Here is a 23,360-nt window from a genome sequence, read left to right as displayed (position 1 = left end):
TGTCTGTTGGAACTAAAATAATCTCATAACCTTCAGCCAGAGGGTTAAAAATGAATGCGGTCACCAAATAAGCTATGATAGTAATAAAAGTTCCAGATCTTCAGGTCAATTAGTGGAAATGCTTGCTACTAATCCCAGTATAGTTTTTCTTCATTTTTTACAGTTATATTCTGGATAAACTTCTCTTAAGGTTTTGTAAACCACTCAAGACGAATTGTGGAATAATGTATTTTTTCGAACGCCAGATTCAGCTGCTTTTGGTGGTCTTAAGATTTAACTGATAGTCTATGTGGTATATCAGTTGCTCTCCTCAATTACATTCGGATAAACAGAAATGATGACTAAGCTTTCCAGAATTCTTTCATGTGTACTTCCTTAATTCTGTCTTCTGAATTCATATGAACTCTTAAGACATTCCACAGAAGAAAAATGTTAGCTTGCTGTCTTAGCTTTTGTCCTATTCACTCCCAGGTACCCATCTTAAACTGTAATAATTGTTTGCATTAATATGGAGCTTCCGATATTTAAGGATCAAAAGTACTTTAATTGGAAATAGGACGAAATCCATTGCATAAAGCACTGAAGCACCACAGGACAGCAATCCTGGTGAAATGAGACGCTGCTTCACCAGCTGAATTAAGGAGTAACTTTAGTGAGGTCAGATTGTAAAAGACCAGAGTGGAACTATTATGAACAATACCCTGGCATCTTTAATGACAATCAGTCAGGATCTCAGTTTAACATCTCATCTGAAGAACCAGTGCAATGCGTAGTTCTAGGTTTCTATACTACCTGTGATCTCAGCTATTTAATTCCACTAATTACTATCTTTCACCATGCTTAAAAGCTTTGGATTTTATGAAACCCCTCAAACCGTGCTGACTTCTGAGCTTCAGAGTAAAGTTGTTTTATTTTTTATCAGTTTTCTTAGTTTGTCAGTTTTAGATGCATGATCACAGTCTAGTCCTGACAGTCTTTCACAGTGCCACAGCAGACTGTACCTACTGGGTTTATGGAAAAACTGAGACAATATGTTTAGGAATGTGACTTATAATAATAGCCCTTATTTGGAGAGAGAGATGTCCCTGGTGTTAGTGCATAGTAACCTCAGGCAGCATCTCGCAGGATTTGGCAGGATGAGCTCCATTTCCATTGCAGGACTTAATTCCGAAAGCATTAATTCATTTTTTAAAAACATTTGGCAGCATTATGCGATTAAAACTCTTGGAAGTAATGCAGTCCAGGGGGGGAATTAAGAAATAGAAAAGAGTTCATATACAGTAGAAATTAGGGAACAGGCCTAGTCACGCTGCACTGGTTTGAATGTTGGTGGTTGGAAGCTTGTTGGGAGACGTCCCACAGTTGACCACAGACTGGAAGCTGTGGCCTAAATGTTTGTTGACTTGGGAAAGCAGGTGCAGGTGGTCCTCCAGGCAGCTTTGTGACAAACACGGACAGCGTCCTCTGTTGTTCCTTCACTTGGAAAACGGCTTGTGTCTGTGCGAGTCTGGGGAGACAGGCCTTCTCCTCTCAGGGCCAGGGTCCCACCTGACGCCAGTTAATACCCAGCAAGCCGGCACAACACTGACGGGAGAAAAGGGAGCTCCTCTGCTCTATCCCTCTATCACAGGCTGTTTCTTGCAAAGAGTAGGGCTGTTACACCAGTGTCCTGGCCAGATTTCCCCCTGGCCTCAACCAATCATGGCCTCCTAATAATCCCCATCTATGAATTGCCTTCATTACTCTGTTCTCCACCCCCCTGATAGCTGGTGTCTGGTGAGCAGACTGGCACACGTTTGCTTCCATTACATCTTTCATAAGTGGTGCTGGAGGGGAGTCCCCATTACCTGTAAAAAGGAATTATTTTCTTTACAAGCAAGTCAGCAGGCCTTTCCATCCCACTCAGGCCGATAAACCATCAACAGACTGGATCCTCCAGTCAAGCCTCAGGTTCTGCCTACTGTATATATACAATGGCCAAAGATACTGCAAGTGAGACCCACCTGATCTCATCAGAGAGCAGCCTCTGGAACAGCTTCCTTGAAAGCTTTTATGCAAAATCCAGTTCTTTTGTTTTAATGCTAAAGCCAGGGGCATGGAGAATCAGCCCAACCTGTGTGTGGCAGCCCTCGCACAAACTCCATATCCAATCATTAATCTGACAGCTACAGTATATATATGGCCAGCAGCCATATCACCCTGCAACTCACAAGTGGCAACCCACTGAAGCTAAGCAGGTGTTAGCCTGGTCAGTACCTGGATGAGAGACCTCCTGGGAAAAACTAAGGTTGCTGCTGGAAGTGTTAGTGGGGCCAGCTCACCCTGCAGTCCATGTGGGACCTAATGCCGTCCTTCGGATGAGATGTCCTGACTCTCTGTGGTCATTAAAAATCCCAGGGCTCTTCTCGAAAAGAGTAGGGGTGTAACCCCAGTGTCCTGGCCAAATTTCCAATTGGCCCTTACCAATCATGGCCTCCTAATAATCCCCCTCTATGAATTGGCTACATTACTCTGCTCTCCTCCCCACTGATAGCTGATGTGGGGTGAGTGTTCTGGTGCACTATGGCTGCTGTCTCATCATCCAGGTAAATCATCCACATTGGTTGTGGTGGAGGGGAGTCCCCATTACCTGTAAAGTGCTTTGAGTGGAGTGTCCAGAAAAGCGCTATATAATTGTAAGCAATTATTATTATTATTATTATTATTATTATTATTATTATTATTATAGGAGAGCTTTGAAGAAACGTTTTTTTCTTTAGTTTTGTAGATAAGATTTCTTGCAAAAATGTTAGTCTCAGAAAGAGATTGGCGTATTTTTATTGAAAACATGTTGGTGTCTAATTTATTTTAACCGAAAATCGTGTTTTCAATACTGTGTTTATATTTCCGTTTTTTAATGCATTATTAATTATTCTGTTATTTGCTCTGTAGCTCGTCTCATTGTCACACGTCTTCCGGCGGTTAATGTGTTAGCAGAAGGAATACAGAAATAACTTCTGGAACAAAGTAATTATTGATGACTCTTCAGGTTAGAGTCTGGAAAACCGAAAACGGTTTCCTCGATTTGCATATGTTTTCCCATAAGGGAAAGACATCCCTGAGCTGAGCTTCTCCGTCTTTTCTATCGAGCGTTAATTGTCAAATCTGTTTGTACACTGAATGGCTGTTGAGTCTTTCGCACAATACGCCAGCTGTGCTTTTTTTTGACAGTTAAACTGACAAAAAGCTGAAAGCATCGGAGTGAAATCCGAGTTCGCTGTATAATTCCGTGAGGAATGAGTATTCTTGTAATTAATGAGTTAAACTGAGTCAAGGTTAATCAAAAAATGTGAAAATATCGCAGGGGTCGTGTCGTGTCGTTAATGTCATCCACGTTTTGTATGAAACGCTCAATGATGAATAATGCACCTTTGCAAAACGTATCTGTAAAGCGTTTTATTCAAATACTAATACAGAATGAAAACTACAGGAGCTTTGAATTTTCTCATAACGTTTTAGAGTTTTTCTTTGTAGAAGTACCTTTTCAAAATGTTTGTACTGTAATTGAAATGTTAGTCGTCACAACAGCGATTCCTAAAATGTATGGATAGCATTATTTTGGTACTGTAAAAATAACCGCATACGAGTTTACTCTTCAACCCCATACCTAACAAAAAATATAAAAAACAATACAAAAATACTGTGCTTATATGCGCTTCTCTCAGTGCTTTCTTAAATTATTACATGTATTTAGAAATGAAGTTTAATTAATGCGGAACAAAATGATTTCATTGTTTTTTTTCTGTTTGGTAAAATGCCGGAGCGACTTATTATTATTATTATTATTATTATTATTATTATTATTATTATTATTATTATTAGCTGTTATCGGGTTCAGTGGACACCTGAACTGATCAATTTTGTTTTTTATGTGGTGAGACGTCGAACGACCTGTGTCACGGCTCTGTGTTTTAGTCAATAACCGAGGTAAAGTGTTACTGAACTGCTGATTATCCAGACCTTTTGTAAATAGCGAACATCTGCACACTTTCACAGTATGGTTGACTACAAAACCCGGCTAGTCCTTCTTCTGTCGCGCGATGAGTTTAAATCAATTTCCAACCCACCCACGAAGTGGGACATTGACACGGGGTTCTTGGTAAATGTTCAAACCGTTGTGAGCATAAATAGTTTGCACACAAAGAATTAGCCTTGCAAGACGAGCTGTTGTGATATTTTAGGAAGTTTGTGTGGTTTTTATTATTTTTAGAACAAGACATTGTCTGGTGGGGACGGGAATGTGCCACAGGTTTGCTGAATTAAACAGCGGAAGAAAAAAGCAACAGAAAATTCAGATTGAACCAGGGACTGATTTAATAAGCAAGCCTTGTAACAATAAATGACCTCTTTCGAGTTGCTAGGAAAATTACTTCAAGCGGTGGATTAACCAGTTCAGGCATCTTTTCAGAGCTTTTCAAATTGGTTGGCCTCTAGTTTTAGTATTAAAAAAAAACGTTTCAAAGCGCACAAATAAACATTTAAACCATCAATGGAGACGTTTGCAACAGGCACGCCAAGGCCGGTTTCGTTTTGAGGTGAATATTTAATTTTAGCGGACTTTGGAGTTTGAAATAAAGGATGCGTCGGTCCCAGCCGGCTCCAGTCCGGGTGTTACTGTTATCTTGGGAAGCGCGGTGGAGCGGTGTATATAGAGTGGGGTTTGAGGTTCACTAATCATTCATTGCTAGAATGGGTGCTCAGGGTCTGGTCCTCTTGGGTACATATTTGGGATACTGGTCTCCATGAATTAATTTCGACGAATAGTAGCCTCTGTGATTATTTGCAGAAGTTGCAAATTCTTCTTTTCATCAAGGAAGAAGATTTTTCTTTTTAATTAGCCTAAATCCCCTTCTGTAATGATTTAATACCTTTTTTTTCTCGTACTTGTGGATATAGTTTCATTTCACATTCCTGGATCTCCACAGTTCTGAAAGTCACTTTCGAAGGTAAAAAAGCAAAACGCTGTTGTTGGTTTTTTTGTTGCTAATAAATTATTGAGGGGTGATACGGTGCAGTTATCAATATTTCCGCTAAGCAAGTACGTGTTATATTTAATGAGAGACTTATTTCTGTGTAGCTTAGTAAGACATCGCCTCATTGCTTATAACATTGTGCTTAAACAAGTTTGTGAATGTACGCATAGCCTATCTGAAAGTCACTCGTGAGCGGGGAAAAATCCAACTTTTTGATTGTTCAAACCCTTTTCAGTGTTTTTAAAGAATTAACACAAAATATCGATTTATTATAGTTGCAATTCGGAAATCGGGAAGATCTGAAATCTGTAAAAATCTACGTGGTCGTCTACTGTTTATACACAGCTGTATAATTGCAAGTATATTTTACCTAAATTCCTGGTCTGTGAATTTCAAGTTTCACACGTTTGCTTTAGAATTGGTTAGGAAAAACTGGAAACTGCTAACAACCAGTCCGGATTTGGAATTCAAAGCGTTTTTTAATATCCTATTGCAATAAACTAGGAAACCCTTATTTTGTGAGTTAACCCGCCAGTAGGCTGTTTTCCCTTTATTTAGTTTAGTTTCCAACAATTTCACTTGACTTTGAGGCGGGGTGGCGCGTCAAAGCGTAAACGCAATCTGCTGGGCTCAGAATGCGCCCTCATTTGAAAAGGCAGGGCTATCGAAATACCCAGACGAACTTGTAAAAATGTATTATACGTTGCCATTTGTTTTGGTTGCAGTTTGCGTTAATTGGTATTAATCGTCGTTCCGGGTTGTCAATTAACCTAAAACGCAAACGTCGCTCAGCTGTCACAGCCAATTCGCGCAGGACCGGGCGAGGAGACTGTTTTTACCAGAGCCACACGAAGAGCAAAACACACACTCGCAGGCGAAGGTTCGTTTAGTAACTTGGGGAGCACTTCCAGATGTTCAGTTGTCCAAATTGTAAGTCCCTTTTCTTTAATTAAACATTTCACTGGGAAATTATCGAGAACTGTTGCCCTTTGTGACCACGGCAATTTACTTATTCCATTTCAACTGGATACCCGAGGGGGCAAGAGCTGTGAAAATCCGATTACTCCTCCAGAGATGGAGCTACAGAATGAGTAAAGAGCCTCTGCAGTGTACTGCCGTCCGATATCTAGCATCGCTCATTAAGTTAATAGGGGTTTATGCAGCTTGTAGCTTCATAGTTGTAAGGTCCCATGAGTGCCCACGTAATGAAACCCGTTTATGTAAGTTCCCCCGCCATGCTAGAATACTGGCGCTCTGCCTGGAAGTGTAGGCACCTGTAGATACTGTACTGCTTCATCTAGCTGACAGGTTGCATGGCACACTAGTGGGGGGAGGGGAATGACTGTACTGGGGTCTCCCCGTGGAAACCACAAGCCCTTCACAGATGGAAGTGTGAGCTGTTAGGACTAATTCATGAGATGCTCACTGAAAGATCAGTCCAACCCTGATCCTGAGAGCATTCCATTGGGGGGCTTCATTCCTGTAGTCCCATTGCATTAAAGTTCTAAGTAACTGCACAAACAGCACAGTTATATATATATATGTAGTGTGTGTGTAATGTATGTGTTTCCTGCTGGCTAGAAGCACTTTTTGTGTCAAGCCCCTTGTAAGAACTGTAGAATTCCAACAGGGCTGCCCTCACAAGTGTGTGTGTGTCTGAAGTATACATCAGAGGTACAGATGCGGAGCTCCTAGCTTCTGTGCAGGTCTGTTCCAGCCAGCTCTGTGAATGCGTTACTGAATTCATTCCCAATCTGCTAAGCAAGCACTGAAGGGACTAGAACGGTCCTTTCAGGAGTCTGCAATAGTCATTTTCTCTAGGGTCTGAGAGACATTGGTGGTGGTGGAGGGGAGTCCCCATTACCTGTAAAGCGCTTTGAGTGGAGTGTCCAGAAAAGCGCTATATAAGTGTAAGCAATTATTATTATTATTATTATTATTATTATTATTATTATTATTATTATTACATGTAAATTGGATGATTCAAAGGTGTTCCACTAATTAACATGATTGTATAGTTGATTTACAATAAAAAAGAATTTGGCCTTTGCAGAGTTCTTGGGGGGGGGGGGACTGGAGACTGGCTTCCACAGATACAAAGCCTTAACTGTTCTTCAGATGTCCTTTGGAAGTGCCCTGATGGTTGTGTGTTTGTTAAATGGCTGTCAAGGGGTTCCAGCACCAGGACAGCTCTGCCGGCTGTATCACCCTTGCCCAGTGCCCTGCACACAGCACACAGGAGCCCCTGGATGCGAGGGAGAGAACTGTGGGGCCTGACCGTGCCGCCTCTCTCTGAATAAGGTTTACAGCTGTGTCCCAGCCTTTAGCAATTACCCTGACCCCAGATGGGGAGCTGGGCTTGTGGAGGCGGGGAGGAGTTGCTGGCTTAATTAAGTGATTACATTTCTCAAAGGCATGCCTCATGGCAGTGATGGCTAGCGTGATGTTCAGAGGAAAGGTTCCCCTCTGGAGAGGGTAAGATAACCCTGCCTTTAATTTTGGTCACTTGAGTACTTTCTTCTTGTAGTGGGACTGGGGACCACACAGAGCTATCTGGGCATTGCTCGTGATCGCTCTGCATTTAAATCCAGCTAGTGCCCCTGTGTGATCCTGCCATGAAAAGATGAAAAGCTGTAGGCTGATGACTTTCTTTTTTTCTTTTAGAGTGGCCAAGAAGTGGTAATATATGTCCTTCATAGGCACAAGAACTGTAGCAGGTGCTGTTTTTTTTTTAGTGGGATTGCTGGACTCAGAGAAGGGATATAGTAAAAATGACTAAGTCTTAAAAATTGAACTATATCTTTACCAATGCAACTGATCAAGAATCGGACTGAGGAACACAGATTTTCCTCTGCCCTCTTGTCTGCTTTTTAACGGCCTGCCTTTCTAGATTATTAAGGAAGGTTTTCATGTCTTCTGAAGGTGATTGAGTGAGGTAAAATCGTACTATTTTCTTTTCATGGGCAGATGGAATTTTCCAGAATTTCTTCCCATATATCCGCTCGGCATGTGTCCATGTGTTGAGATGTTTCACCAAACCAAAACTCCGATGAATGTCTCCCTCTGGTGAAGAGCTTTACATTTCTGTTCGGGGATTATATCTACCAATGCCTTTGCCTTTAAGAGTCCAAGGCAGGTGATCTCCCTCCTTTGTATAACCCCCTTGCTACCTTTCTCTTGTAGGTCTGCCCAGGCCATGAGCTCCCTGCTCTACTCTAGTCGAATCATGAAGGACCGTGAGGCTGTCACTATTCTCCACTACCCAGGCTCCAGCAAGACTAACAGTCAGTTCACCCCAGCAAGCATGCATGCCACCCCTGCTGGCATTGCACAGTCCTTCACCCTGCCTGCAGGACCCCACCTCCTGGCCAGCATGCAGCTCCAGAAACTCAACAGCCACTACCAGAGCTTGGCCAATGCAGCAGCCCCCACAGCAGGCCCCCCGAAGACTTATAGCACCGCCAGCCTGGGCCCAGGCCATCTGGCAACCTCTGGGGGCACCCTGGGTCCCGGCATCATTGACTTGGACCCTGTCGACGAGGAGGTCCTGATGTCCCTGGTCGTGGAGTTGGGTCTGGACCGGGCCAACGAGCTGCCAGAGCTCTGGCTGGGTCAGAACGAGTTTGACTTCATCTCCGACGTCTCGGCTAGCTGACGTGGCAGCTGCCCCCACCAGCCGATAAGAAGCCGAGCGAGTGGTCTGCCGTCTGTTTTGTGTTCTTTAGTCCCGTGCCTCTGATTATCTGACAGAGACGTTGAAATGACGAGCTGTGGTGACAGGCACGCTGCTGCCTCCTCTTCTCTTTGTTGCTTTGAGTCTTCTTCATTTTGCCATGTTTGTGGATCGAGGGACTTTTGAGTGCAAACTTGCAACTACGCCGTTGTGGACAAAAAACGTTATGGAAGGAGGTGTTTTCAATGGGGTCAAGAGCGTTTTTAAAAACTTGGAACGGTTCCCACCCAAACAAGCCTTCAGGCGTTTCGTCATGGCCTCCAAAAATCAGTATGGGATTGTACCGCAGAGGAAACTATTGAAAAGGTTCTGGACATCCTGTAGGATTTCTCTGCTTTCCTGAAGATTTGCCTTTGGGGTTTCCTTTCTATCTGGAAGAACTGATTTAGTGCTACAAGATTTATCCCGTCATCTCGAACACTGGCTTCTGAGCACAATGACCCAGTGGGAAACCAAAAACCATTCAAATAAAAAACAGGAGGGGAATAGCTGCACTACACTTGTAAATTCCTATAAAACCAGCACTAACGACAATGACATTTTGAAATCTGACTTATTCTACCTGAAATCCACTAATGAGGGTCTTCTACCTTGTGCATCTTCAAAGACTTTTGCAAATCTATATTCTAAAACTTGAGTGCTAGATGTATTTGAGACAAACATGTTCAAGGATTCTATTTCTGGCTGTTGGTTTGGGTCCCTCAACATAAAATATTGAAGAATGTGGCAAGCAGATCCTTTGCTTTTTTTTGTTGTTGTTGTTGGTATTTTACTTCAGACTTGAATGTGAACTTCCCGTTCTGCTGCTGAAATCTGTGCAAAGGCAGATTTCTTCTTCTCGAGATGTTGTCATTGAGTGGGCGTGCTTTTAACTGTCGCTTTTCCCAAGCTACTTTTAATGCCCCTGTCGGACAGTCAGTGTTGTGCTGAGAGCTCAAGAATTTGCCCTTGTCTCGGGTGTTTATGAGTGTGTGCACTTGGGCCTTGTGCCTCAGGACAGGCAGGGCTCGTGTGGAAAAAATGGTTTTCCTCAACATGCCCTGGAGCTGATGCTCTCACTTGAGGTAGTAATGATCCAGCTGGGGACTTAGGCTTTTGTCTCTCAACCTGTAACACTGTGAGAGAGGCTCTTGAATGTCAAAGGTTGTCCTGAAGTGTCTTCCTATATATGTATTAAAACAAATGGGGGTCACACACCCACTGTCTCAGCTCTTCTGAGATGTCTTTTAAAGACCTGAGTAGGGGAAGGAAATTAGGTTCTGATTCTCTTACATTGAAGACGACATAGTTGGCAAAAAAAAGGAATCGTAGCTGTAGTAATTGATTTTCCAGCATTCGGGACATTCAAGCAGTAAGTGTGTAGGCAGCTTGAGATGTTCTTGAGAGTTTGCAAAATCACATTATTTGCAGGTGACCCGTTGTTGTGAAAACAGAATAGCTCCCGGAAGTTATTTCTTCTATAATTTACTTTAAAGCACTACACTACCAAGCCTTATCTGCATTGCCAGCTACAATATTTAAAGCTTGGCATTGGTATAGAAAGTGGTTAAAAGAATAATGGAGGTTATTTTATTTAGTGATCTTTTCTGACAGTGCTCAGGAAGATTTGGTGAACAGGTTATGTAAATTTGCCAAGACAGTGGCTGCTCTGGCCACAGGTGTGTATATGACGCAGGAAATAGAACCGGATCTGAAGTGTGGACGTTCACTTGAGCGTTTGGTTGGCCTGTCTCGGAGGATGGCGTTTCAGTCTGGTAACTGAAGGAGATGCCTTGAGAAGCTGTCTTCTGCCAGCTCAGTTACCCTCCTAGTTTAAGGCCCCCCTGTGTATCGGCCTGGCTTTTGGTAAGACTGGGCTCGTATTCTGCTTTGGAACAGCTTCAAGGAACACAGGAGAATTTGATCCCCAGTTTATAAATTAATGAGAATGGCGTCTGTTTTTCCCAACTGCCTTCCCATGGCTGTGTAATTCTGGAAGAGCACCAGGCTGGTCGTTTTCTCCCTTCTCTCCCTAAAACAGATAGCTGTTACCACTGCTGGACTGTCACTGCTCATTAATTTGCAAAGACCTTCGTCAGAGCAACAGGGTGGAAAATTGGATTCCCGTCGTGGGGCAGCTTCAAGCTTCGTTTAGGGATTTCCTGCGAAATCTCAGTTAAAGTTAAAACAATTAAAACCAAAAAAATAAAACCATCTTATTTACAGAAATTGTATATACTCCTGCGAAGTTTAAAGGCACATCTGAACACTGACAGCAGAAAGTGTGAGTGTGTGTGCGCTGTGGGCAGGATCCAGGCTGTAATTTTTTGCAGAGGGCTTGTTTTGTCTGATGCTCGTGAAGGCAGCAGGAGATAAAAGGAGGTTCCGTTTTCCAGGTGTACATCTCCAGTCAACAAAAATCGGCCCATTTTTATTTTAACAAAAAAACGCACAACACCAGCCCTCTGCTAAAAATGATGTAACGCATTCGGCCGACATTGCAGGTTGTGCGAGCTGGCGTACCAGCACGGTGACGTCCCCGCCCTTCCCTGTAAATAGCAGGGACCTCATCCGCCAGGCTGACGGGAGATTTCTCTTTAGCTCAACTGGCTGGGTCCCTGTTGAGTGACGCCGGAGGTGGGGGGCCGACCTGAGGAGGCAGCGGCGAGGGCGCATACCCACGTGAACCCGAGAGCGTTACAATTAAAACCTGGATCGTGACCACAGAGCACACCCCCTTTCTTCTCGCACAATAACGGGCACACTGCTAGGCACTCCGCTGAACACTTTTAAAGGTCCTCGCCTGTAGAGCGTGTCTCCTTTTTCAGCTGTGGTGCACTCCATTCCTCGCTCTTTTTGGTTCAGTGTGTTCTGGGGTCCTGGCTTGGACCTGCGGTTTGCTTTCTGTAAAGGTGAGCTATCCCAGCCCTGTCGGAATCTACTTCAGTATCTTCAACCCGGGACTGCGCTAATGCTGTTGTGTCAACAAGGTTAGGACATGTTGGACTTCCCCTGCCTTTGTGTTGGGGCCAGGTGTTAAGGATCTTTAATATTCTTCCCTCCAAAATAATAAAACTGGCATTTCAGGAAGTGCTTTGTTTTAGTTGCTTAGTCTGTTAATACAAAACAATAAGCACTCATTTCCCTTATCTTCCTGGGGAGGGGGGATTTTTTTGTTTTTCCTAAAGATGTGACTGAGTGTCTCATTTTTTTTTCTTTAAACAATGTTTGTGGTCGGGGTGGGGGGAGCCCTTGTCCAGTAAATTACCTTGATTTATGGACAGAATTGTCCAGTCTTTTGTTTTTCAGCACTTTGTTATCATTCTGTTCTTCTGTACGTCCGTGGAAAGATGTAAATTCTTGGGTCCTATTTAAAAGTCTGTATTTTATTTTCTGCACTATGGGGAAATAAATATGCAAATACAGAAGAACGTTTTCTTGTCGTGCTGCCTTTTTTTTTTACTTCATGTCTCCCGTCACCAAAATCCAAGCACACAAGTTTTGTGTTCTGATTAACTGAAGTTGTCAAGGTCAGCTGCATTCGTAGCTTATGTTTTAAAGAGTGAGTGAAAAGTGCTTATTGAAACATTGTTTGTAAAATGAAAGGGGAGACTGGGAAGTACCAGCAGACTGATAAAACAAGATTTTTTTTTTAAAAAAAAATTGAAATACAAAACAAAACAAAACAACACACCCGAAGCGCGTTATGATTCATTAGAAACCATGAATGTAATCTAGGACAGCCTGAACTCGCATTTAAGTTTCTCACTGCAAGTTGCTGTTGTGCCAAGAGGGGGAAAAAAAAGAGAATAGCTATAATGCAGCTCATACAATCATTACAAGACTTTATGATGTCATTAACATTCCTGGAACTTGAGGCAACACGTTCTGTAAATTGGATCGTTTCAATGTTGTGAGCCTTTACTTATTTGGATGGGTTGAGCTCTTACGGTGTGCTACAGTGCCGTCTTGTGGTAGTTGTATAAACATACATACATTTAACAAATGTGACAAATCCTAACAGGAGATCACCAAGGGTCTCTTGTTAAATCCAGTTATGCTTGGGTCAAAAGTCTGTTAGCTTACTAAGATATATTCTAAGCCATGTTTCACCAAGAGTGAAATTAGAGTAAAAACCAGATGTGAGCCCAAGTAATTCAAACATATGATGAATGGTTTTCAGCTGTGAAATTCAAGCAATAAGCAGTGCATTAATAATGGTTGTTTTCACGTTTCAGAATTTTAAGCTCTGTAATTAATTTTTTTTTTAATTTACCTGTAAATAGACTTTGAAAACTGCAATATTTAGGTGCAGAAAACTAATTGGGCATGTCAAACTCCTGGAGAACCTGTCTTTTTTTCCCACTACAATTTTTTTCCCACACAGTATGACCTACTGTACATAACACTAATACGTCTAAGCTGGTCACTGCACTTTTAATTAAGTGAATTATTAATAGTAATTAAGTGGGGAAAATGATCTTAAGAAACATACTTTATCTATTAAAAATGTTTATTAGTTCAGCTCAGCGTGAAATAAAAACCAGAAGATACCAGGAAATGAGCTTTAGACCCCTAGTCTGATCAACTACACATTGGTCAATTGAGACTGAATGAAAAACAACAGGCACTTGAATTGCAAAGCCCGGAAATTTGGAATGACTAGCTTGGATGAGAACCTAGAAGAAAAATGTTTTAAACCTGTTTTAAAATGAATATATTTTATGTCAGTCCAGTTAAGTGAAGAATTATCACACCGACTAGCAACTCAAGGGAACGCCAGAGGTGCCTGACAGCACAGTTGGGGAACTGTGTCTGGTCTGTTATGCTACCATTTCCCACTCACTTCTAAACATGGGACACACACTGCTGTATCTAAGGAGCTTGTGCTCTGCGTTCTGCTTTGATTGCTTATGTTGGAACAGGTCACTCCTATAGCTCCGTTCTTTCTCCTCTCTCTCAAGCTTGTTTTCTCAGTCTCTCAAGATGTCCAAGTATTTTTATTTTTCACTTTGCCTCTGTGCCAGCAGCCGTATCACCCTGCAGCTCTCAACGGGCCACCCACTGAAGCTAAGCAGGTGTGAACCTGGTCAGTATCTGGATGGGAGATGTCTTGGGAAGCTATGGTTGTTTCTGGAAGTGGTGTTAGTGGGACCAGCGGGGGGCGCCCACCCTGTGGTCTGTGTGGGTCCTAAGGCCCAGCATAGTGGAGGGGACACTACTGTAGTTGGCGCTATCTTTCGGATGAGACGTTAAACCAAGGTCCTGACTCTCAGTGGCCATTAAAGTTTCCCGGGCATTTCTTGATTAAAATTTCCTTTACCGTGGCCTCCAATTTGTCCCCATGTATGATTGGCTTGCACTTGCCCTGTGATGGACTGGCGCCCTGTCCAGGGTGTACCCTGCCTTGCGCTCGTTGCTTGCTGGGTAGGCTCCGACTTCCTGCGACACTGTATTGTATAAAGCGGTTTGGCAAATGAAATGACTTTGCCTTTGTACCTTAGAAAACATTGATCATTTGAGATGCAGTAGGCGTTCCCTAAAGAACAGCGGGATTTTCTGTGCGGCTTATAACGCACATGTGAAAGCTTCAGAAATGTATGACAACAGCGACTGACGACCTCGAGTCATGAGAAACAGAGCGCTCCTACATTTCATGACTCTAGCAGCTGCAGGGTCTTATTCCTGGCAAAAGAACTGAAAGACTTGGGTTGAGTTTCTTTGTTGTTTTGTTTTTTTTCTCTACTAGATGTAAATGCGAGAAATTTGTTTCTTCTTGCTGGTATTTCCTGACAGAAATACTTGCCGAAGAAAACAAAACACCATTAAGACATCCCACTCCTAGAACTGTCCTTTTAAAAGGCATAAATAAAAATAAATTAATGGCCCATGATGTTACAATCCCAATGACATGAAAGCTCATATAACTTTTATGTAAGTTCATATGATTTGCTGTTTCCGTTTCTTTAATTTATATGTCTTCTATTGGTTTATAGAGATGGATTATATGGTATATTTACTAAAACTCCTGGAAATCTGAAAATACTTCTCAAAACATAGTTTGCACCTGGACCAAACCATTGATCCTGGCAAGGTGTCATGTCACTCCAGAGTTCTTAATTAAGTAAGGGTGTTGTTTGCTGATTTTAATCAGACAGTTTTGTTTCTAATTATTTTCACAGTTGTGAGTTATAAAGTATCAGTTGAAAAACACTGTGTCTAATTCTCTCTTGCGAATGGATGGTGCTTGACAGTTTGGAGATGGAAACAGCCCACTCAGTACCCTTCTTTTCTAACTGCTTCTTCCAATTCTGGGTCGTGGTGGAGCTGGAGCCCATCCTGATAAGCAGCGGGTGCAAGGCAGGGTATACCCTGGATGGGATGCCAGTCCATTGCAGGGCACACAGAAAGGAACAGGACCACACTCACACCAGGGCCAATTTTCCTAGAAGCCAATTAACCTACCAGTATGTCTATGGACTGTGGGAGGACACCAGAACACCATAAGGAAACCCACCCGAACACAGGGGGAATAAACAAACACCCGAGGAATTGAACCCATGGCCACAGCATTGTGAGGCAGCAATACTGACCCATCCCACAAGCATAATTTGGTTAATTTGTTAATTTGCCTCACTTCTACCTCTGACTTTCATTAAAACTTTGAATATTGTAAATTATTCCATAGTTGTCATTCCATAATTATCTCTTATTCCATAATTGTCTCTTACATCATGCTTATGATAGCCAGTTTGTAGAAGCAGTTTCTTTCTACAAACTGAAAAATTATTCGCATTATTTTTCTTTAACTTATATAGCACTTTTCTGGACACTCCACTCAAAGCGCTTGTGCACCACCACCAATGTGCAGCATCCACCTATGGCGACGGCAGCCATAGTGCGCCAGAACGCTCACCACACACCAGCTATCAGTGGGGAGGAGAGCAGAGTAATGAAGCCAATTCATAGATGGGGATTAATAGGAGGCCATGATTGGTAAGGCCCAAAGGGAAATTCGGCCAGGTTACACCCCTACTCTTTTCGAGAAATGCCCTGGGATTTTTAATGACCACAGAGAGTCAGGACCTCGGTTTTACATCTCATCTGAAGGACAGCGCCTGTTTACAGTATAGTGTCCCCGTCACTATACTGGGGCATTAGGACCCACATGGACTGCAGGGTGAGCGCCCCCTGCTGGCCCCACTAACACCTCTTCCAGCAGCAACCTTAGTTTTTCCCAGGAGGTCTCCCATCCAGGTAATGACCAGGCTCACACATGCTTAGCTTCAGTGGGTTGCCACTTGTGAGTTGCAGAGTGATATGGCTGGTGGCTTTAAGTCTGCAGTCACATGCACATAACCATAAGATACTTTGTCAAACACACAGTATATATAAAACAAACCTTACCCACAGCAATTTACTGTGTTTTAACCCTCATTTGTGTTTTATTCCTTTTAGTAGCAGGGGTATCTTGAAATGTGTAACCTTGTGCCCAGTGCCCACGAATGCTGTTTCATAGGGTTTGATGAAATCTCTCAGCACCGAGCAGAGGCACGATGAAGTCTTAACGCCTTGTGGTTGAGAAGAGTAGAGCTTCACTGCTGCCTGTGTTGAGGGGTGGTGATGGTCCTGGGGGGTGAAGAGGCTGTCCAGGATGCTGATGTTGACCAGCGAGGTGACAGCCCTTAGGAATGGCAGACCAAGTGGAGCACAGATCATACGTGGCCACAAGGTGTCGCTGGTGCAGTGGTGTGCCATGGATTTCCCCACTGATGTCAAGCTGCAGCTTCCTGGGAACGACCAGGGAATTGATCAGTCCTTAATCAGATATCCGATATCACGGTTAGTACCTGCTGTTTCGGTTTCGCTGGTGGTGAATATGGTGCCATGCACCATTGCCAGATTGCACCCTCCAGGAGGCAGAGGAGGATGAAGCAGCTGGATGAGGTTTTCTCTCCCGTCTAGTGACTGGACAGCAGGACCAGGACATAGAACAGTTATTAGAAGCACACAAGGCAGTAATATGTAATACTACGCTTAAGAGTGATTAATTTTGCCGTTTCGGTTTAAATGTGCAAGTACTCCTCCCAAAGTAAACGTGTACTGATGATAAACTGATACGTTACATTGAACTGTAATGAGAGCAAACACACTCTCGCTGCAGATATTTTCAATTAAGAACGACAGGAAATAATAAACCGTCCCCAAGTAAACTGTAACTGTAATGGACTTTTTAAATGTAGTTCAACCTTACACTGTGAACAGGAAGGATTAGCAGGGCTAGTTTTGTATACGAACACGCAGTCATCCCCGCTAGGCGGCGGTGTGTCCTGTTGCGGGCCTGGCGTGGTATGGTCCTCTTCGGCACCCGTCCCTTCCTCGTTATCCGTGTCGGCCTGGAAGTAGGAGGTCCTTTTCCTTGCAGACACCGCCATGGTGAGGACAGTTTTACTCTTGGTCTCCTAACACTTAACCCATAAACATCTTGTTTTTTCTGTTCAATACCCTTAATCGAAGTGCAACAATCACGACTTTAGTGTTTGTAGCTATGCGATCGCCCGGTATTTTAAGATTTGATGCTGTGGATGATTTGGAAAAAAGCCTTGAAAAGAAAGATGCCGGCGGACGCCACAGTGTTACCTCGTATGGCGGTTTGTCGTGAGTACAGTAGGGCAGTAGTAAAGGCAGAGTACGACACAGCCCTGGTTTTCGTTTTGGTTGGGTTTGTCGTTAGGTATTTTGCACGAATATCAAAAAATAATGTAATCGCGTGGTGCCATAGGGTAGCAGATCAGTCTGTGTGAGAAGCTGGCCTATAGCGGATTCGAGTCGTGGCCAGAAAATGAGCAGGGAGAAAATTCTGGATCCATAACTGCATGGATTATTCGATCGAGATACGGTTTGTTACGAGTTATGAAATAAACGTGGTTGCTAGTTTTCCGGCCGGTAGCGATTTCAGCTTTTGCTGTGTGACTATAGACAGGTTTTTAATGAGGATAAGACCTCATTTAGAGTCTGTTAACCCACAGGGTGGACTACACACATGGGAAACCTACTGCTTCATTGTGTTCTAGAAAAGCAATAGATGTGGGTTCTGGGCAAAGTCGGGTCTTTCCTGTCGTGTCGCCCTGGCTACTCCGGTTGTAACTTATTAAAAATGCTAAGTGTTTTTTTCTTTGTTCTTTCAGGCCCGAGGACCGAAGAAACATTTGAAGCGCGTCGCAGCTCCCAAGCACTGGATGCTGGACAAGCTCACGGGAGTTTTTGTAAGTGACCACAGGATGCTCACATGTTAGTGCCGCAGGAGTGGAGGGGGTGTTATAGGATCGATGCTGAAGTGACCTGTGGATCTCAGGTGTCTGAAATACTGAAGAAAGTGACATTCAAGCCAGAGTAGAAATTACTGCTCAGCCTACTGTAAAACAAAGCTTAATAGTCCATTAAAAAGGGTAGAAATTTGTCTTCAGCATAGCCATACCATTTGTTTTTGCAAAAACTGCAGAAACAACACTCAACCTAAAATAAATGCATATTAAAAATGTTCTGTAGCATGTCCAGGACTGTGCACGCCACTTTGTGGTTTAATCGGCATCACAGCCGGGTTGAAGAGGCGCCTTGAACCATGAGGGTTTTTACTAGAGGGTTTGGAACTTGTCCGTCGGCGTGTGTCTATGTGGAGACGCGTCTTGCTGAGTCCTCGTTCGGCCGTGTTCCGCAGGCTCCTCGCCCCTCAACTGGCCCCCACAAACTGAGGGAGTGCCTCCCCCTCATCATCTTCCTGAGGAACCGGCTGAAGTATGCCCTGACCGGAGACGAGGTGAAGAAGATCTGCATGCAGAGGTTCATCAAGATCGACGGCAAGGTGCGCACAGACATCACCTACCCCACCGGCTTCATGGGTGAGTGTGCCGGGCGCGGCCCAGGACAAGGCTGCTGGACTTTTTCTTCATGTCTCTGGAGTGTTCGTGGAAGCGGATTTTGATATTCCTGATGTTTTTAAACTTCTGATCATAGAAGCCTTTTTTTAAATTAAGTACTTTATTCTTGCATGGATTTCATTGGCTTCAGTACATCTAGCTTCTTTGTACAACATCTTAAACTTGAAAATCACTGCAGGGGAACTTTGATGCAGCTCTTACCCTTCCTCTCTTCATGCACACTGGCACAGCTCGCTCGTAGAAGAACTCCTGATTGTTTGAGGGTGGATTTAATTAACTGAGCATGTTGGTATTGCTATTGGAAAAATTCAGGTGGAAAACATTTAACGTCAAACTGCGAGCGATTGCAATTTCAAATTAGTGTGTCAGAGGAAAACCCAGGAAACTGTTTTAATGCACTGAACATCTGGGACAGAAGTTAGATTAAGTTTGATACCTACTAATGATGAAATATGCATCAGTAATTTGCAGTATTTATAGTTTTTGTATTAAGCCTCCTGAAGTTTTTTTTGTAGTCGCAAGGATTTAAACCCTTGTTTACAAAGATAGATTTGTTTAACTGAATTATTTTATTAGGAGGAATTGTTGCATTACTGGTGTTCATGCTGGTTTAAACAGGTACTGCCTGTGTTTTAGTAAAATTCACTTTACTTTGTAATCCTGTCAGCAGTGGTGGTCAATATTAATAAGAATGCGCTGGGAGTTGCTGTTTGTGTTGTGGTATCCAGCGATTGAAGTGCTTTCCTAGGCAGTGTAATGTAATGAAACTCTAGGGGCCTGGGCTTGCTGTTTGCTGAACCCATTGTGTTTGGCTTCAGATGTCATCAGCATTGAGAAGACGGGAGAGCATTTCCGTCTGATCTACGATGTCAAGGGCCGCTTCACTGTTCACCGCATCACGGCTGAGGAAGCCAAGGTGAGTTTTGGGTCAGTGCCACCTGGAGCAGTAAGGGGTGCGCTTATCTTTATATTTCTTTAAACTTGATGTTGTGTTGATAGGTAAGTCTCACAATGGAATGTTCATTATATGCTGTGCTTCACGGTGCTTCTGAACCTTGTGTGTTGATAGTAGAAAGTGAATTTTTTGCACCATGGACAGATGCATGATCGTTTGGCCATGCAGACTGTGTATTATACTCAGTTAACATGCTGATAAAGTTATTGATTTTGGTGTGATGAAAAGGTCTTAAATAGCTGATCAAGCTTCATCTTTTCCTCTGAAATACCGAAAGGCTTCTTAATCAGCTGTTCATGCTTTTCATAGGTCAGAGAACAAAAGTTGACAATTTTTTTCTGAAGAGCGATCGTGGTTTTTTGCAGCTGTGTTCAACAATTGCAGTTGTATCCTTGTGCTCATCTTTGCCTTTCATGTTGAAACCCTAATGCGGAAACGTTCTGCCTCTCAGTACAAGCTGTGCAAAGTGAAGAAGATCATTATCGGCACCAAGGGCATTCCCCACTTGGTGACCCATGATGCCCGCACCATCCGGTACCCTGACCCCCTCATCAAGGTGAACGACACCGTCAGGATTGACCTGGAGACGGGCAAGATCACAGAGTTCATCAAGTTCGACACAGGTAACTGGGGAAAGGGGAGCGGGGTCGAGTCCAGGCCCTTACTGGGGCTCAGGCATCTTGCCTCCTGCTGTTTCTGAACCATTCTTGATATCTTCTAATTAATACAGCTTATGGATCCAGTGTCCACACAGCTGCGGTCTTTCCTGATGCACCTCAGATGGAAACAAAATGCTTTCAGAAAGCTGTGTTTTAATTCTTTTGGATGTTTTTGCTGTTAAATGTTGATGTTAAGTGGGATTTAATCCCACTAGAGTTGAAATAGTTATGTTACGGCCACTTCAGGAGTGAAATGTTTCCAACATCAGTTTTGATGGTACCCCCCTGACTAGGTAGAGAAACTCACAGATCTCTTTAAAGTGGATGGTAATGCTATTGTTCCATGCAAGAGTTGAGGGTAGAAAAGAGCCATCTCATAGAATGCAAAAGAACTGGTGTTTAAAGATTCATTAGAAAAGGTGTTTCAGAGCCTTTGCATATGTTTGAAAGGTTATTTTTTATATCTAAGAACACCCTGAATGTGGGCTTTATGCAAGTCATTAAACCTAATGTGGGTTATTACATGTGTATGAAGTTATTTTGCCAATGAAATCAGTTGGGTGATTTGGGAACCTTGACTCTCTTAAGGAATGTCTGGTGCAATTTGGAGAATCATTTTAAATTATACATGTATGTTTCACCTTGGAATGTGTATAATGGTTCTTGGATTTTTTTAAATTGAATCAGATATACTAAAGGTTACAGTATTTACTTATTCAAATGACTATTGTCTTACTGTTTTTGAGTTTGTGTTTTATTTGTTGACTGTTTGAAGTGTTGAAATCCTCTGCAGTAGAAGCACGATTAGTGTGTTTCTGTTAAGATGTAATATTCTTTTGTCGAAAGCTTTGCTTCAGTTATTTGACATGCCGTGTCATGACTTGAGGTATTATAAGAGTCTGGAACTCGAGTTGAGTATCAGTTGTGCCTCTTTACTGGCCTGGTAGCACTTCATAAATAGGATCTGTTAGAGCCACTTGGTCATTTTGGTCATTGAGGCGGAGCAGTGGCACTGTGGCTAAGGATCTGCGCCTGTGGATGGAAGGTTGCCGGTTCAAATCCCGCGGCTGGCAGGGGAATCCTACTCCGTTGGGCCCCTTTGAAAGGCATTTAACCCCAGCTGCTCCAGGGCTGCTGTATAAATGGGTGACCCTGCGCTCTGACCCCAAGCTTCTCTCTCCCCGTCTGTGTGCCTCTGTATCTCATGGAGAGCAAGCTGGAGTATGTAAAAAGACAAATTTCTAATGCAAGAAATTGTATATAACTAATAAAGTGATCACTTTTTTGTGGCACTTGTAACTAAACAGGCATGTTAAGGTTTCAGTTTATATATGTTGAGTATGAGAATGGACAGCACCCTGACTACATTTGAAAAGCCTTTGATGGTTTTTTAGACACGCTGTGGGCTTGGACAGTTCTCGATTCGGTTTGAGAAGGGTTATCAAAGGTGGAAGGCTCAGGAGCATCTCCTGTGACCAGAACTTGGTTTTTCACAGGAGATGGAAAAAAAAGCCTGTCACTAACTGTTTGCTTTTCCCTGCAGGTAACCTGTGCATGGTGACTGGGGGTGCTAACTTGGGCCGAATTGGTGTGATCACCAACAGGGAGAGGCACCCTGGGTCTTTTGATGTGGTCCATGTCAAGGACAGCACTGGAAACAGCTTTGCCACCAGGCTGTCCAACATTTTTGTGATTGGCAAGGTGAGGCTTCCTGCAGAGCTACCCAGTAGGGGTGTACATATAGAATTGTGAACTTAATTTGATAGTCTGGTAGGGCTCTTTAAGGGAGCTTACAAGTTAAGAATAGCTGCAAAAATCTATATACATTAATCAGTTATTTAGTGTGATAATAGATTTCTCTTTGAGAGACAAGAGGGACCTCTGGACAGTCTCTGATCTATTTTGACTCAGTAGCTTAAATGGAACAGACCTGATTACTGGAGTGGTAATCACTGCCATCTGTCTCTCTAGTTTTGTAATTTGTAACTGCTACAGGTCATCTGCTTTGGGCTGCAAAGTTGCAAAAATTATCCAGGCACAGACCTGTCCTTAAAGCAAGTTTTTCTGCAGTGGTAAATCTGAGTGTAATGGCACTCAGTCCCCTGTTTGAGGGAACAGAGCTTTAATACTTGTTAAATATTACTTCAAGTGGCATACACTCCCCTCTTGTCTTCACGTTCGGAGCAAGAGTTCTCCAGTTTGATCCCTGTATTGAAATCATTTGTTGTAGCTGTGTTTGGAAGTTCGGGTATTTGCCAAAGTTGTTGACAAATTCTTTTTTTATCATATCATATTGAGGTTTTTATTGTATAAAAATAACAGCTGATTTCTAATGATTAGATTAGGCTAATGAACATTGAAAAATCATCTTAAGTATGACTTTAAAAGTAAACCTTGGCAATGTTTTTCGCCATCAATTATTTTTACTATTAGTCTTTTTTTTTTAATAGACGGGTAGTTAGAACTTGATTTTTCCAGAATCGCTTCTAAGAGCAGTGGAGCTCTTTGGTACTCTTTCTAAAGCCTCTTGACCAAGTGACTGATGCCTTGCACTGAGCGCTAGAATGATATTCCTGTAGTGCATGCTGTAAGACTGTTCTGTCTTGTGTTTCAGGGTAACAAGCCGTGGGTGTCTCTGCCCCGCGGAAAGGGTATCCGCCTCACCATTGCTGAAGAGAGGGACAAGAGGCTGGCAGCCAAGCAGGGGCAGTAACTGTGCCAACGTTGACTGGGCAGCCCTGTACAAACAGCAGAGATTCATGAAATTTGAATAAAATGTTATTTACAAAAACACCATTTTTGGAGTGTTACTAATGTATACAAGACTTGCTTTCTGTGGTCTTACTGAGGAGTTGACTTGTGTAATCAGTTGTGCATCGGTACTTTTTCCTGGTTTCTGGGTTTGCACAACCTGATTTACCAATTCATCCTCTAGTAAAGTCTCTCCGCTTCGTTGGTAATGTACTTTCCATTGTAGAAAGCTCACATTATTTAATTCTTTGGGATTAAAATGCTGAAGTTTAAGTGAGTTATCTGTCTATAATAGCTACATGTTTCTAAATGTTTAAATATATTCATAATGCT

General features: G+C 42.9%; 2 protein-coding genes across 4 annotated transcripts; both read left to right on the top strand.

Annotated features, from left to right (window-relative positions):
• Positions 1–4,736: 4,736 nt before the first annotated feature.
• Positions 4,737–12,155, top strand: cited1 (Cbp/p300-interacting transactivator, with Glu/Asp-rich carboxy-terminal domain, 1). 2 transcript variants are annotated; one of them, XM_069193462.1, is made up of 2 exons: positions 4,737–4,985; positions 8,196–12,155. In XM_069193462.1, the coding sequence occupies exon 2, from the start codon at positions 8,209–8,211 to the stop codon at positions 8,665–8,667; it is 459 nt and encodes a 152-aa protein (XP_069049563.1). In that variant the 5' UTR covers positions 4,737–4,985; positions 8,196–8,208; the 3' UTR covers positions 8,668–12,155. The 2 variants fall into 2 exon arrangements, with proteins under 2 accessions (XP_069049563.1, XP_069049564.1); XM_069193463.1 differs by lacking the exon at positions 4,737–4,985 and adding an exon at positions 5,355–5,942.
• Positions 6,203–23,067, top strand: rps4x (ribosomal protein S4 X-linked). 2 transcript variants are annotated; one of them, XM_069193461.1, is made up of 7 exons: positions 6,203–6,250; positions 17,913–17,990; positions 18,443–18,623; positions 19,481–19,578; positions 20,069–20,240; positions 21,820–21,977; positions 22,891–23,067. In XM_069193461.1, exons 1-7 carry the CDS (start codon positions 6,203–6,205, stop codon positions 22,987–22,989), a joined length of 834 nt encoding a protein of 277 aa, XP_069049562.1. In that variant the 3' UTR covers positions 22,990–23,067. The 2 variants fall into 2 exon arrangements, with proteins under 2 accessions (XP_069049562.1, XP_015206820.1); XM_015351334.2 differs by lacking the exon at positions 6,203–6,250 and adding an exon at positions 17,125–17,160.
• The last annotated feature ends 293 nt before the right edge of the window (positions 23,068–23,360 follow it).

The sequence above is a fragment of the Lepisosteus oculatus genome, chromosome 8 (assembly GCF_040954835.1).
Source record: "Lepisosteus oculatus isolate fLepOcu1 chromosome 8, fLepOcu1.hap2, whole genome shotgun sequence".
Classification (NCBI taxonomy): domain Eukaryota; kingdom Metazoa; phylum Chordata; class Actinopteri; order Semionotiformes; family Lepisosteidae; genus Lepisosteus; species Lepisosteus oculatus.
Note: the sequence above shows the minus strand (reverse complement) of the source record. Positions and strands in the feature narration are given on the sequence as shown.

Excerpts from the sequence above, each read along its gene's own strand:
- cited1 (XM_069193462.1), top strand. The coding sequence starts at position 8,209 with ATGAGCTCCCTGCTCTACTCTAGTCGAATCATGAAGGACCGTGAGGCT.
- rps4x (XM_069193461.1), top strand. The coding sequence starts at position 6,203 with ATGAGTGCCCACGTAATGAAACCCGTTTATGTAAGTTCCCCCGCCATG. Across the intron at positions 17,991-18,442 it reads ACAAGCTCACGGGAGTTTTT|GCTCCTCGCCCCTCAACTGG; the intron begins GTAAGTGACCAC and ends CGTGTTCCGCAG. Across the intron at positions 19,579-20,068 it reads TCACGGCTGAGGAAGCCAAG|TACAAGCTGTGCAAAGTGAA; the intron begins GTGAGTTTTGGG and ends TCTGCCTCTCAG.